Source organism: Archocentrus centrarchus, chromosome 9 (assembly GCF_007364275.1).
Source record: "Archocentrus centrarchus isolate MPI-CPG fArcCen1 chromosome 9, fArcCen1, whole genome shotgun sequence".
Lineage (NCBI taxonomy): Eukaryota > Metazoa > Chordata > Actinopteri > Cichliformes > Cichlidae > Archocentrus > Archocentrus centrarchus.
The window spans coordinates 767,154-780,643 of NC_044354.1; the positions used below are offsets into that span (position 1 = coordinate 767,154).

At 43.3% G+C, this 13,490-nt stretch overlaps 1 protein-coding gene across 1 annotated transcript; it reads right to left on the reverse strand.

Moving 5' to 3' along the window:
- Positions 1-1,434: 1,434 nt before the first annotated feature.
- On the reverse strand, positions 1,435-13,023 carry hspb8 (heat shock protein b8). The gene is made up of 3 exons (XM_030736963.1): positions 12,366-13,023; positions 8,877-8,940; positions 1,435-2,382 (listed from the first exon to the last, which is right to left on the reverse strand). Exons 1-3 carry the CDS (start codon positions 12,790-12,792, stop codon positions 2,208-2,210), a joined length of 666 nt encoding a protein of 221 aa, XP_030592823.1. The 5' UTR covers positions 12,793-13,023; the 3' UTR covers positions 1,435-2,207.
- Between the last annotated feature and the right edge of the window lie 467 nt (positions 13,024-13,490).

Genomic DNA, 13,490 nt, shown 5'->3' on the forward strand with positions numbered 1-13,490 from the left:
TTGATGTAATCACAGAAATGGCATTTAAATTCAGTGAAATGATATTTTTATGTATTTATGCATAAATGCAGGTGATGGTGGAGGACAATGGAGAACCAGAGGTGAAAGATGAGAAAGAAGAAGAGAGCAGCAAAGCAACAGACCACCCAGAGTTTGCATCCTCAGAGGATCACGGGGAAGGCTCTTCATTGGATGTCCACAGAGATGAGGGCCAGCCTGGTAGTGCCGCTGTGGGGCTTCAGCAGCATGACGAGGGGCGGGAAAGAGAGGAGGAGACTCCTGAAAAGTCAGCTGGAGAGTCCCACCCTTCAGTGCCCGTAGGTGATGAAGGCACAGAGAGCCTTCAAGAGTCTTCTACAAACCATGAAACGCTGGAGAGCCAAGAAAGCCCAGACGTAGACACATCCAAAGAGCTGGAACTCCAAGGGTCAGTCGAGGATGAAGAGCTACAGGTGATGGCAGGCTCGAGGGAGGCTGCTGAGGACATCACCCAGCCTGAGGAGCAGGTCCAGGACCTGGAAGTGGCTAATATAAAGCAAGAACACACTCAGTAAAAACAACTTTATGGTGACAAAATACTGAAACAGCCTGCACAGCTCGCCTTGCACTAGACTCACAGATGCATTTTAGTCATTAGGTATAACAGCAGTATTACCATGCTGTGGAGATCCAATAAAGCACTAGCATGTGAAAACATTATGTTGTGTGTCAGTTATTAATGTCTGCGTGGTTTTATGTTTACAAAAACATAAAAATGTATTTTCCTGTGTAGTTTTAAGCTCCTTATGAATAACGTGATCACATTTGATAGAATGAGATTCTCCATCACCTCTGGAACAATCCAGCTGTGGGTTTGACACCAATCAGGTGCTTTCTGTTTGCACAGCTGTGCATTTGTCACATCAATATGAAACAATTACCTAAAGAAAAAAAAAAACTGGTGTGACTCCAGTATTGTTGCTGCCATGGCAACAGCATAATTGAAGTCCATGATTATAATAGCGTTAAATACAGCACTTCATGTAAGCTTACACACAGCGGTGACTTTGGAAAGCTCAAACAGTGCAAGGCTGTTGTTGTTTCCAGCTGTGGCTCCAGTTTGGAAACTTTTTCAGTTCAAACCGACCATCCCGCTCGATTCCAATACACAGAGAGGATTTCATTATTTTGCATCACACGACATGCAGTGGAACGGCCCCAGATTTTATTTATTTATTTATTTTTTTTGCACTTACATTCAAAAGCTCTGGCAGGGCTGCCTCAATGAATTCGGCCCATTCTGCAGCACACAGCGGCGCCAACCTCGCCCAGCACTAAGCCCTCTGCTAATCTGCTGCCCAGTTCCTTCTTTTATCCAACAATAACACCACAGGCTCTCTGGGATCCCTGGAACCGGCCCCCCGAGCGGCACGGCTCTCAATGAAAGACACAGATGTTAAGACACACTGGGCGATTGGCTGGACATGTTTATTGCATCAGTCAATACAAAGACATCAGGAAACAAACGTCTTTGGCAAACACGGCAGTCTGTCCTCTCCAACAGTCGTGCAGCTGTCTTCCTTAAAGCTCAAATAGAAAAGACAACGTCGAGCCACACCGCAAAATGTGGAACATTTCAGATTAAGATTTATAATAAATTGGCACTATTATATTTACAATACACTGTGGAAGATTATTATATATTAAATGCATTAATGCACAAAATTCACCCTTGGGATACACAGACATGTCATAATATTACCTTTGTTTTGACATTATGTTAAATAAAAAACACCTGCAGGACCCGAAGGAAGCAAAGGCACTCGGAAAGATTATTTTTGAATAAAATATATGTTGGAAAGACTGCTACACTTAATAAATTCACTTTATACAATCAAAAAAAAAAAAAATCTTTGACTCTGAATATGAAGAGTTACAAATAAAACTGAGCCAGACAGAAATTAAATCATAAAGTAACCACCCACGGCCTCCTATGATCTTTGTATTTTTATTAAAAACTCCCTGACACGGGCAGAACTACGAACTGATGATAATAACTGTTACTGCTAGAGAGGAGTGAATTCCAATTTCATTAAGAGAACTTTAAGAAAAATCAGAAGTATAAATCTGTTTTGATGGACATCGAACACCTCCAGGTGCCAAACAACATGAAGCTATGGCAACACATTTCACATCAAACTCGTAACTGATTGTGCAGAATGACGTGTTCAGGCCAGAGGAGCCTCCTGGGGCCTGGGGGCTTCCACCTCCTGCATTTCACCACCTTGGGAGCCCTCGTTGCTGAAGAGGTAATATGGAGGCGTCTGCCGAGCTTCGATGATGAGGACGCCCTCAGGGGACAGAGAGGCGAAGACCGTCAGAGGGTCCACATCTGTAGGGATCCTGATGACACAGGAGAGAAGTTCAGGAAAAAAAAGTTTGATTATTTTAATGCAGTTTATTGGAAGATGTTTATATGGCCAGGAATCTTTAAGCTGTGTGTGTTCAGTGTGTTTTAGAGTGTGTGTGGGAGAGCAGAGACTATAAGGAGAGCAGTGAGGAGAAACAGCCTAGAGGAACAGTTCACTTCCTACTCAGAGGTCAAATAAAACCCTGTAAGAGCAAACAGAGTTTTACATTTTGAATGCTGGAAGTTTTTATTGATAGTTTTTAATGCTGATGAACAACCTTCAGTCGAATTATTGTTAGTGGTTTATTTCCAGGTGAAAAACCAACTTAAAAACAGTCACCCTGAGAAAACACATGACCTCCATCCAGCTGCAGGTTCAGTTTGTGAGACTGTCTTTGTCTGTTACATTTCTGATGCTGTGTACTTCCCTAATCTGCAGCTAATTCTGTCTCAAGCATTTTTCTCTCTCACTGTTTGCTTTAGGTTGTTGTTCTCGTGCAGATATGTTTGATTTTCCAGAGCAGAGCGCGATGATTGCAGGAGGACACAAAGTGTTGTTGGTTACAATGTTTAAAACTGCACGTACACTTAGAACAATGATACTTTAAATGAAACTTAAAACAACAGATTCATGCTTGGGAAGTAAGTTAATTTAAATCCTTAAAAACAAAAAATATATATGCAGGTTACTTTGAACTGAAAGTACTCTGAAAGCTGGTGGTGGAGGTGGTGGAGTGAACTCTGTCAGTGTGGCCAAATATGGTTATTGTAGGGTTTCTGTGTGAGCAGCCAAGTGTTTCAGGGAGTTAATATAAACACCAGACTGGTGTGTTTGGAGGCTGAGACTCGTGGCCCTCCCCTCCATTTAATTAGAGAGGACCCTCCACTGACACCACTCCACTGTGAAGTACAAGTTCTAATACACAGAGGAACCTCACAGGAGCAGGAGGGCAGAGAGGTCAAGTCATGTCTATTTATGTACACACAGCTCACATACAGAGTGTCACTGAGCCTTAATATGACCTTTAATAACACATCTCAGGCCTGAGATCACAAACACGCAACAAACACCAGAAAACCAAAAATGAGACCAGCCGCAAAAACAAACTCCAGGGTTGGCAATGGGTGGAAAACAATAACATGAATGCAGCAATACAGTATCCTGCAGAGGTATTACAGTAAAGCCAGTTTAGATAGAACAAGATAAATAACAGGTATAGAGAGATAAAAGAGCAACGTGGGGTCAGTAAACAGAACATCAGAGCTTTAACGACAAACTCCTGCTGTCTGTATGCTGGATGAAGGTGGATGAAGGTGGATGAAGGTGGATGACATCAGCATCTTCATTCATCTTTCATTCATGAAAACCAAAAAAATAAACCTGGAAGTTTTGTCATCACTTTGAGGAAATAATTCAAACAGGATTTTGGAGCGAGCACGGTTTGTGTAAGAAAGCATTAATATGAATCACTGTAATCAGTTCACATGTATCTGTGCCCCTTCTGACAAAGTCAAATAACTCAGCCGGCCCTTTACGTGGGACTGCAGCAGAACCCTTATCTGTCCGGCTCAGGGAGTTTATTTAACTTTGGCAAGCGTACAGTTTATCTCAAGCATTGATTCTGTAAAGCTGCCAAAAAACGAGGCAATATTCTTTTTTCCCCTGCAGAGATTCGGAGACGGAGACGAGTGAGACCGTGAATGTGTGTGCAGAACATACGACCCTTTCCTCCATCCCACACACTACACACTTCAGCTAAGTCCGCCCAGCAGGATCGTTTGTCTTATGAGAACAGAAGCAAACAGAAAAGGAGATTACTGAACAACAAAACACTCACAGACCAGCTGAGGAAGGTTGTCGTCGATGACCCGAGGTCCGAAAGTTGCCTTTGCCCCCGCGGCTGATTTAACAATATTTTCTGTTAATAACTTACAAATTTCTCAGTTTGGAGAGCAGGAGAATTCTCCTGCGAGTTCTCAGGTAGCTTAAGCTGAGCCGTCTATTCTTTGCACTTTTTGCATTTATTTACTGCAGTTGGGCGACGCTACATTTGTTACTTTTTACTAGTGTTTGTGCCACTGTTGGAGGCCAAGAAGCAAAACTCCTCTACTCTCTGTGCCTTTTCTTATTCTTACATCGGTGTTCCTTCCTCCTCATTTCAGAAACAAGGACCTGCTCCTCAGTGTCACCTGATCTACCTCCAACCATCTCCCCTTCTCGCAGCCAGCGGGCTCTCCAAAGTATCTGTTCCTCTTAAATCTTTGTCTCAATAATTGTAAAACTTGGCTTAACCTGTTTATGTTCATCCTGAGGGTCGAAACAATATCCATCATCTTCTTACTTCTTCTGCCATTGGAGTCCCTGCCTTAGCCCTCTGCCCCTTGAGCCAAGCAGTAAAAATAAAATAATAATACTTGTATAACGTGATGGAGACCAATCCCCTGCTTCACGTCTGCTTCAGTGCCATCGGTGCATTTTCACAAATTCACAAAAAGATGGAAAGTTTTAAAGAAAAATAGACTATGATGTAAATTTAGATCAAACTGGACTTTATGGGATTTTTTTCCCCACAGGTCACATTTTTCTCATTCTTTGTCTAAACGGGTGCCGTCAGATGGAATTTCATTTTTAGGGAATGTCGATTGGTCAGTCACAATAGAAATTGATGGCAATTTCCTGCCAAACAGGAAGTGAGGTCATTAACATCAGGGATGTTTAACTTTTCATGGAGGGCCCCATTTAAGGTAGCCCAGTTTTATTATTATTTTGGGACGAGCTAAATGAAATTCCAGAAGTATTTATTCTGGATATTAAACTTATGGATGAGACGGTTGAAAGCGGTGGAAGTGTTAAAACCTCAGGTGTGAGATTTGTTGTTGTGAATTATTCAATGGGCGTGCAAACAGAATCAGCAGGCAGATAAACATCTACATTTATACCTTTGTCTTATATTTATATTAACAAAAACAAAGCTGTCTACATTGCAGACAAGGACTTTAAATATGCAGGATAGTTATAATTAGCTCAGACTTGCCTGCTCTAACATTAAAATGCTGATACAAGTCACAGAAATCTGCATAAAAACTTTATTGCTACCAAACAAAGTTTATATGCAAGAAGAAGCAAAATGAACCAATCAAATCATGCTGAGTCTCAGTCTTCTTCATTCTCACACAGCTACAGTATTTGTGTATCGAGGACAGTTATTTATATACGACCCACTGACTCCAGCACACACTCCTGTTCTCCGTATGTTCAGTGTGTCCTAAGTTTGCCCAGCTGAGGAGCCTGGGCCTGATCTGAAGGCATTCCAATTAAAAATATTGTGATATGAACAGCGAGGGGCTCGAGCACCTGCTTATTAATTAGCCAGTATGACATTAGCTAAACTGGATTGATGTGGCAGTGAGATGGTGATTTGCACTGACAATTATCGCTTCTGTTTGAAGTCTTTCCACTGTCCAATTAAACGGGCAAAGGCTCAGAGGCAGGCAGCCTGTGGAAACTATTGTGTCGCTCGTTTGGCTGGGATTAGTTACCGTATGAATACTCTCTGTGAGAGGCTCCTGCTCTGTGTACCAGTACTGCTTTGTCTGTGTAGAAGCTGCTTCAGGATTCTAGTCGTGCAGGGACTGAACAACTGAACGCGACTTTGGAGCAGCTGTTTTAAAACATTTAACAGAGAAATGCAGAGTCGCCCACTTTTTTACATTTCTGAGACATAAAAACAATCACAGGATGTTTTCATGTTGTTCATTTCCACATTTCTTCTCTCTCATTGAGTTTTTTTAATCTGTAATTTTCAAACTACATAATGATCTCTGCTCTAATGGACTGTTTAAAATGAAACCCGTGTAAGCTAACTTGCATTTTCTCAACCACTTCTCCAATTTGGCTGGAATAGGCTGAGAGGCAGGGTACACCCTGGACAGGTCGCCTTTAACTTTACATACACTGTGCTGCCAAACATGACCACTCATCATCCCAATCACTGAGTTCAGGTGTTCCAGTCACTTCCACAGGTGTATAAACCAACACCTGGGCATGCAGACTGCTTCTACAATCATCAGTGAAAGAATGGGTCGCTCTCAGGAGCTCAGTGAATCCCAGCGTGGTACCCTGATAGGATGATACCTGTGCAACAAGTCCAGTCCACAGTCAGCTGTTAGTGGGATTATAACAAAGTGGTAGGCCACGTAAAATCACAGAGTGGGGTCAGAGGATGCTGAGGGTCATAGTGCACAGAGGTCACCAACTTTCTGCAGAGTCAATCACTACAGACGTCCAACCTTCATGTGGCCTTCAGATCAGCTCAAGAACAGTGAGTAGAGAGCTTCATGGGATGGGTTTCCATGGCTGAGCAGCTGGGAACAGTTTGGGGATGGCCCCTTCCTGTTCCAACATGACTGCACACCAGTGCACAAAGCAGCTCCATAAAGACATGTATGAGCCAGTTTGGTGTGGAAGAACTTGACTGGCCTGCACAGAGTCCTGACCTCAGCCTGATAGAACACCTTTGGGATGGATTAGAGCAGAGACTGTGAGCCAGGCCTTCTCTCCAACATCAGTGTCTGACCTCACAGATGTGCTTCTGGAAGAATGGTCAGAAATTCCCATAAACACTCCTAAACCTTCTTTCAAATATCAGCATTGGGGAGCAGAAATCTGATAAATACTGTGTTTTGTGACTTTAAAGAGCACCTGTTATGCTTTTCTTTAGTTTCTGTCCTTTATGCTGTTGCAGTGCTGGATGCTCTTATTGAACATAGCCAAAGATGAAGTCACAGATAATCCCTAAGATGCAAACGCTCAGGCTTCAGACAGCTGTAAACTCTTGGCTCTATATTATGTAACTGAACAGATATTTATAACATTATTCATCTGAGGAATGCAGCTCTGGTGAGCGTGTGGAGAGGGTCCACACCTTCAGGTTTCTTGGTGTCCTCATCTCTGCTGATCTCTCTTGGTCAGATAACATCACAGCTGTTATCAAGAAGGCTCAGCAGCGACTTCACTTCCTGAGGGTCCTCAGGAAGAACAACTTGGACTCAAACCTGCTGCTGACCTTCTACCGCTCATCCACTGAGAGCCTGCTGACGTACTGTATCACAGTATGGTACGGCAGCTGCACTGAGCCAGACAGGGGGAGGCTTCAGAGGGTAGTCAACACAGCACAAAGAATCGTTGGCTGCCCTCTCCCCTCCCTGATGGACATCTACACCTCCCACTGCATCAGCAGATCCAGGAACATCATCAAGGACAGCTCACACCCTGGCTTTGACCTGTTTGACCTGCTGCCCTCTGGCAGGAGCTACAGGTGCATCAAAGCCTGAACAAACAGACTCAGGAACAGTTTGTTCACCAGAGCAATCACCACCCTGAACTCTCACACTCACCCACTGTAACTGTGCAACACCCACGTCTCTGTGCAATATTATATCATTCATACTGAACAATATCTAACACTCCTATATTGTACAATATCCAGTATTCATTCACTAGTGCAATACTCACCATCTTCATTATTATATGTATATACTTATCTTATTTTTTACAATGTATATATTTTTATACATTCTGTTTTATTTTCTGTATATTTCTAGAAGTTCTAATTTATATTTTAGAAAGTGTGACTTTCTGTTGCATGGCACTGAACAGGAGAGGCCTTCCAAGCTCATTGTACATTCTGTATAATGACAATAAAGGCATTCTATTCTATTCTATTCTATTCTCTGGCTGTGAGCACAGAAGCCCCGCCCACCTTCTGTGTATGAGGGGCAGCCAATCAGAAGGAAAGTGTCTTAAAGGCAGGTGGATTTAAAGGGAAAGGAGCTTGTTTCAGACAGTAAACTGGGGGCAGCACTGAGGGCCATATAAGGTTAACGTCATTGCGAGGAGTTTCTCTTTAGTTACTTCCTGTTTTATTTTGTGATGACTGATTATGGCCTATTGCTGTCACTTGTACTTTCTTCCTGTGGTAGTTTCCCTCCTTGTGTTCATTTCTCCTGTGCTGTATTAGGTATTTCCTACCTTATTTTGAAATTTCTACTTCCAGGCTTTGTTCTGTTTGCCACCCTTTTAGTGCCACACCTGTGTTCAGTCAGTAAACGGTCTCATCAGTAAATATACCTGCAGTCAGATTGTCTTGTTTTGTTATTTAAGCGTTCCAGCTGGTTTTTAGTGTTCCTGGTCTTCCTGTTGTTTTTCTTGTTTCCTTGTGTTCAAAATTCTAGACTGTTAATTGAACTTTGACCTGCACCCCTACTCGATCCAGTATCTAAAAATTCCTGGATTATTTTCTGAGATAAACGCGGGGTTCAGGTCAGCAGAGGTGGCCGGCCAATCAAACACCACATTATGATTTTCTGTGTGTTTGAGATGCATTAGTATGCAGCCATACATGATGAAAACTGGAGCCTTTTCATCTGTTATGAGGAAAAAATGATGCAGCCATCAGTGATTGTGAAAGTGCTGAATTATACTCACTGTATTTTCTTTGTGAAATTCTTTGTCACAATTCCTCCTTCTTCCTGTTTCTCTTCATGCTTTCCTGTTTGGGAAAAATGAGCGAACATGACTTAAGAAATTATTTCATTTGGCATTATGCAATGATTCATTGAGGTCATGCACTATAAATGTCCCAGTCACCGGTTCAAATGGACACCGCTCTGACTTTTTAGACCTTTAACGTGGTGTAAATAAAAAAGCTCAAAGCTCGGCACACGTCAGAGTTTTCCTGCTGCTCGTTCCCTCTTGAATGTTTGCTTTGGGATTGCAGTGAACGTGTTAAAATGATTTCTCTCTTCCTCTTTGGTTGTTTCCTAGAACGATTCAGAAAGAGCAGGACGTGTTGGAGAGAACAAAACTAAGAAGTACCTCTGCCTCCTTCACCGTTTATGGTTGGTCTGTTTGTCAGGCTTAGCAGCAGCTGCTCCTGGGCCGCTGCTGCCGCCCCACCCCTCGACCCCTCCGTACGCTCGACAGGCCGGACCCTGTGCTACCCTGCACCCCCGCAGTGACGCTTCTTGGCTGCTCAAAGCGCTCGACTCCAGAGACTGATGCTACAACATGTGACGCTCTGGAGAGGAGGGAGCCACGATCACCAGTGATGTCATGGGATTATTAGGAAAACGTCCTCATGAGTTAAGCACAAACTCAGGGAGTGGTTCAGTAAAGTGTTGTTCAACAAGTCTTTGGCTGTCCTCATTGTTTCGTTTCTTACGACAGAGATTATAGATTCCAGATGTGTGATACTTCATGTTTGTGGGGTTTTTATGCAGAGGATACAGATATCAGGACATTGGGTGCAGTTTTCATATTTGCAGATAGAGGATGCAGCTTTTAATGCCACACATTCTACTCATGATGAAATATCGTAAAACATCTAATATGATAAAATAATGACATTATACCCTTTTGGCCATTACCGAGCAACATAGCTTAGTAACAGAAGGAGACATGGACATAAACTTCAGCCCCACTGGCTGTCAGATACACTTTTACTGCAGTAATTGTAGTTTTTCTGCAGGTACTCGCTGTGCTGAGGTCACTTCATTGAGCCAAGGTCACTGCAGACTGTGTGCAGGTTAAAGATCAGCCCACAGCTCACGCTACTCATTTACTGCCCTTTTCAGCACTGCTTCTGACATTCATCATTTCAGGTTACATCTGCAAAAGTTATAACTTCAGACCTCTTCATAACAATTAAATTTGTTATAACTCACATTTAAACTGTAATAAGACTTAAAGTTTGTGATCTGTGACGCGTGGCCACAGCTGGGAGCTGCCTGCTAGCTTTCACCTGAGCTAATTCAGGCCCTTTGGAGCATTTTAATGCAGTCTGACAGATAAAGCTTATTGTGTAGTTACAGAGTCTAAAAGGCTCTTTTTCAGTTTTGGTGAGTGAAATTGTTGGGTTTTTTTTATGTTACTACTTGCAGGTATACAGCGAAACATCCTGCTAACCAAGCAGGCAGATAAAAAGTTACTTTATTTTTACCAAATTTGGGAAAATATTTAAATAATGTGCTCTATTATTATGCTAAAAGGCTAAAATCAGGGCTTATAGGACTTCACAAACCAGCTTCTACATACTGTACAGTCTCTGGTCTTTCTCTGAGGACCAGGTGTAGAATTAGGGAGATGTCCCTACCAATATTTGCTCCACAGGTGTAATTAGCACCCGAGCCCGATTCAGCAGCGAGGCACCACCCTGCCCCCCAAGACCACATCCCTACCACTTTTAATACCAAAGCTACGCCCCTGCTTGAGCATCATTATTTGTGCAACACCCAGTAGATATAAATAAACTACTTTTAGGAATTTGAACAAAACACACGTACTGACATTTCCTTTCTGGAGCCACCACCACCACCACCTGTCTGTTTGTCCCCCCCTCTGTTGCACGTGTGAATTTGGTGAGCTGGAACCTTGCTTGGAGATCCTGTACAGACCACCAGCATCAAAATGTAGCTGCACTTTATCCAGACTACATTTGTGTTCAGCTATTACTGCACATCATTTAATCTTTGCCCCCTGTCCTTCAGTGTGCTTCGATGTGCTTCCATGTTAAATATTAGTTCATTCCTGTGCTGAACACCTCAAACTTGCTTGTATTACATTCACTGTCACGCGTCCTGATCACGATGAGTCCCTGAGGCAGACAGGCCCAACATGGCGCTGACTGAATGACCCAACTGGCATACCAACAATGTGCTTAAAAAAACCCCTCAGAGCTGGGGGGGTGGGGGGGCTGCTGTCCTCTGTGGCCTCCTCAGTCCCGGGCATCCCTGGAATTCAGCTGTCTCTTGAAACATCGAGTTAAGGAAGCAATTTGTGGACCTCACTCCTGTAATCAGTGACTGAGGGAGAACCTGCTGGGAAAAAGTGAGGTCCTATTTCCAGAACATTCTCTCTGGTGTTTAGTGGCACTGAGCAGCTCGTCTTATTGTAAACAGAGACTGTTGTCACGGCCTTGCCTTAAATCTAAATCGGGCTCATGGGCGGCTGTGGGACTGATTCTCCAAGAATCCAGAACAGGTGTCTGAGTTTCAGGATCTGCCTGCCAACCTGCGAGTCCCAGTCCCCCAAATCTGTCCCACTCTTCCATATCAAGACTCATTAATGCTGTTATACCACTGAGGCCTTTTCACTCTGCTGTGTCAGTCACGCTGCCACAGTGAAGGAATATTTCAGGCCAGATTACAGCGAGGATCCTCGGAAATACTAAGGTGTTTTTAGTCTTTAAAACCAGACTGGGTGACTTTCTGTGGTTTGGCTCGACTGCTGTGACTTTACTTTTTCAACTGTTCTTTTTTTTTTAACCTAATATGTGTTTCACACATGCACGCGGGCTGCTGCGGCTTTACGTGATGCTTTATCTTTCTAAATATAGACAAACTCGGGCCAGGAGTTCAAATTCCCTGCACAGTCCCATGAAACCCTGTGAACATGCGTCTGTGTTTTTAATCACATTTAAATATGAAATAATTATTTACTGCACTTCAACTTTTAGCATCTTTTTAACACAAGAACGAATATTTCCCAAAAGTAATACAGTTAATTTCTCTTAAATAAGACGGAGGGTATGACGTCAGTCTGCCGGTGGCAGCTGCAGCCATGAAGATATGTGTTTTCACAAGTACACTGCTCTCCATTTATGATGTGTATATTCCATTTAATGTGCAAAATTTTAATTAGCTTTAAATATAACTTCTGACCTGACCAAAGGGATTTAGAGCAGTTTGTTTTTAATTGTGCTCTATAAGCAGAACTAACTTTACAGTTTCTCATATAAATCTGAACCGATGAAATACTTTTGGTGTCACTGCGTCATTCATCAGATATAACACTTATTACAAACAGCACTTTCCCCCCTTTTATTCCTTTAAAGCTCTCATCCCCGCTGAACTTCACAGTAACTCTTCTTCCAGGAGAAGTGCCTCACTTTGACTCTGCTGCCACATCCAGACTCACCTGACACTTCTACAAATCCGTCTCTCGTCTTTACGTGCAGCTCCTCCGGTTTGAAGCTGTGGACGTTCACGCAGACTTTCCAGGGCTCCCCACCGGTAGTGACGGGTGAGCTCCGGGAGGAGGGCTCGCCGTACCTACTGGTGTACAACGTGGGGCCTCCCGTGGACTGACGCGGGGGGAAACTTGTGCGTAAACTGCTGCTAAAGGGCGAGGAGCTGAGACGCGTGCTTAGCCGACCCGGCCGAGCCCAGCCTGGCCAGTCCATCGACAGATCGTCGGGGAAAGGTGGTATCCCAAAATCATCTTCCATGAACCGGGACGCTAACTGATCCCTGAATGGAGACTGATCTCTGAATGGCGATTCTCCAAACGGATCTCTGGGAAACCTCTGTCGGTTTCCCATCGTGTAAAAGTCTCCCTCTGCCATCTCCAACTGATTTCAGATCCGGGAATAAACTTCTGGTGTTGGTGCAAAATTAACCCTGAACAAAAGAAAAAAGCTTTTGTTTAAAAAAAAAAATCAATAAATAAGTTCTTGTCTCTTTGTGTGGAGAACTTTCTATCGTTTAGGTTTGGCACATCACTGCTACTCAGTAAGCCACCAACAAACTCCCCCCGCGGACACGGACTGTCTCCAACTCCAAACTGAACTGATGTCATTTCTTCTGGCGTTTGCTTTTATACTTCAGCCGACGAGTCTGCCCTGAATAAAGTCCGGAAAGTGCTGGGAGGGTCTGGAGCCCTGACGCTGCAAAAAATACCCATGTAGGTACTAATATTAAATCTTAAAAGCACAAGACAAAAACACGGCAACAAAAACACAACAGTGTGGTCTTCACACAATTATTCTTTTCAGAACTTGTAAGCATTAAGTTACGTGTTCAGTCCTGAATTAAGATAAAAATGACTTCCTGATGTGACGATTTTTTGCAGTGGACGCGCAACAGCTGACCGAGGCCCAGCCCACCCTTCAGCAAACTAAGGTGCAGAGACCACATGTCCCGCATGCTGCGTGACTCACACACTTTTAAATAGAAAATAACGCAGAGCTTCGCGTCAGACGCGCTGATGTCACAGTCCGGATAAAACAAAACAGCGAAGAGCTCAACTTAGTGATTATGAAAT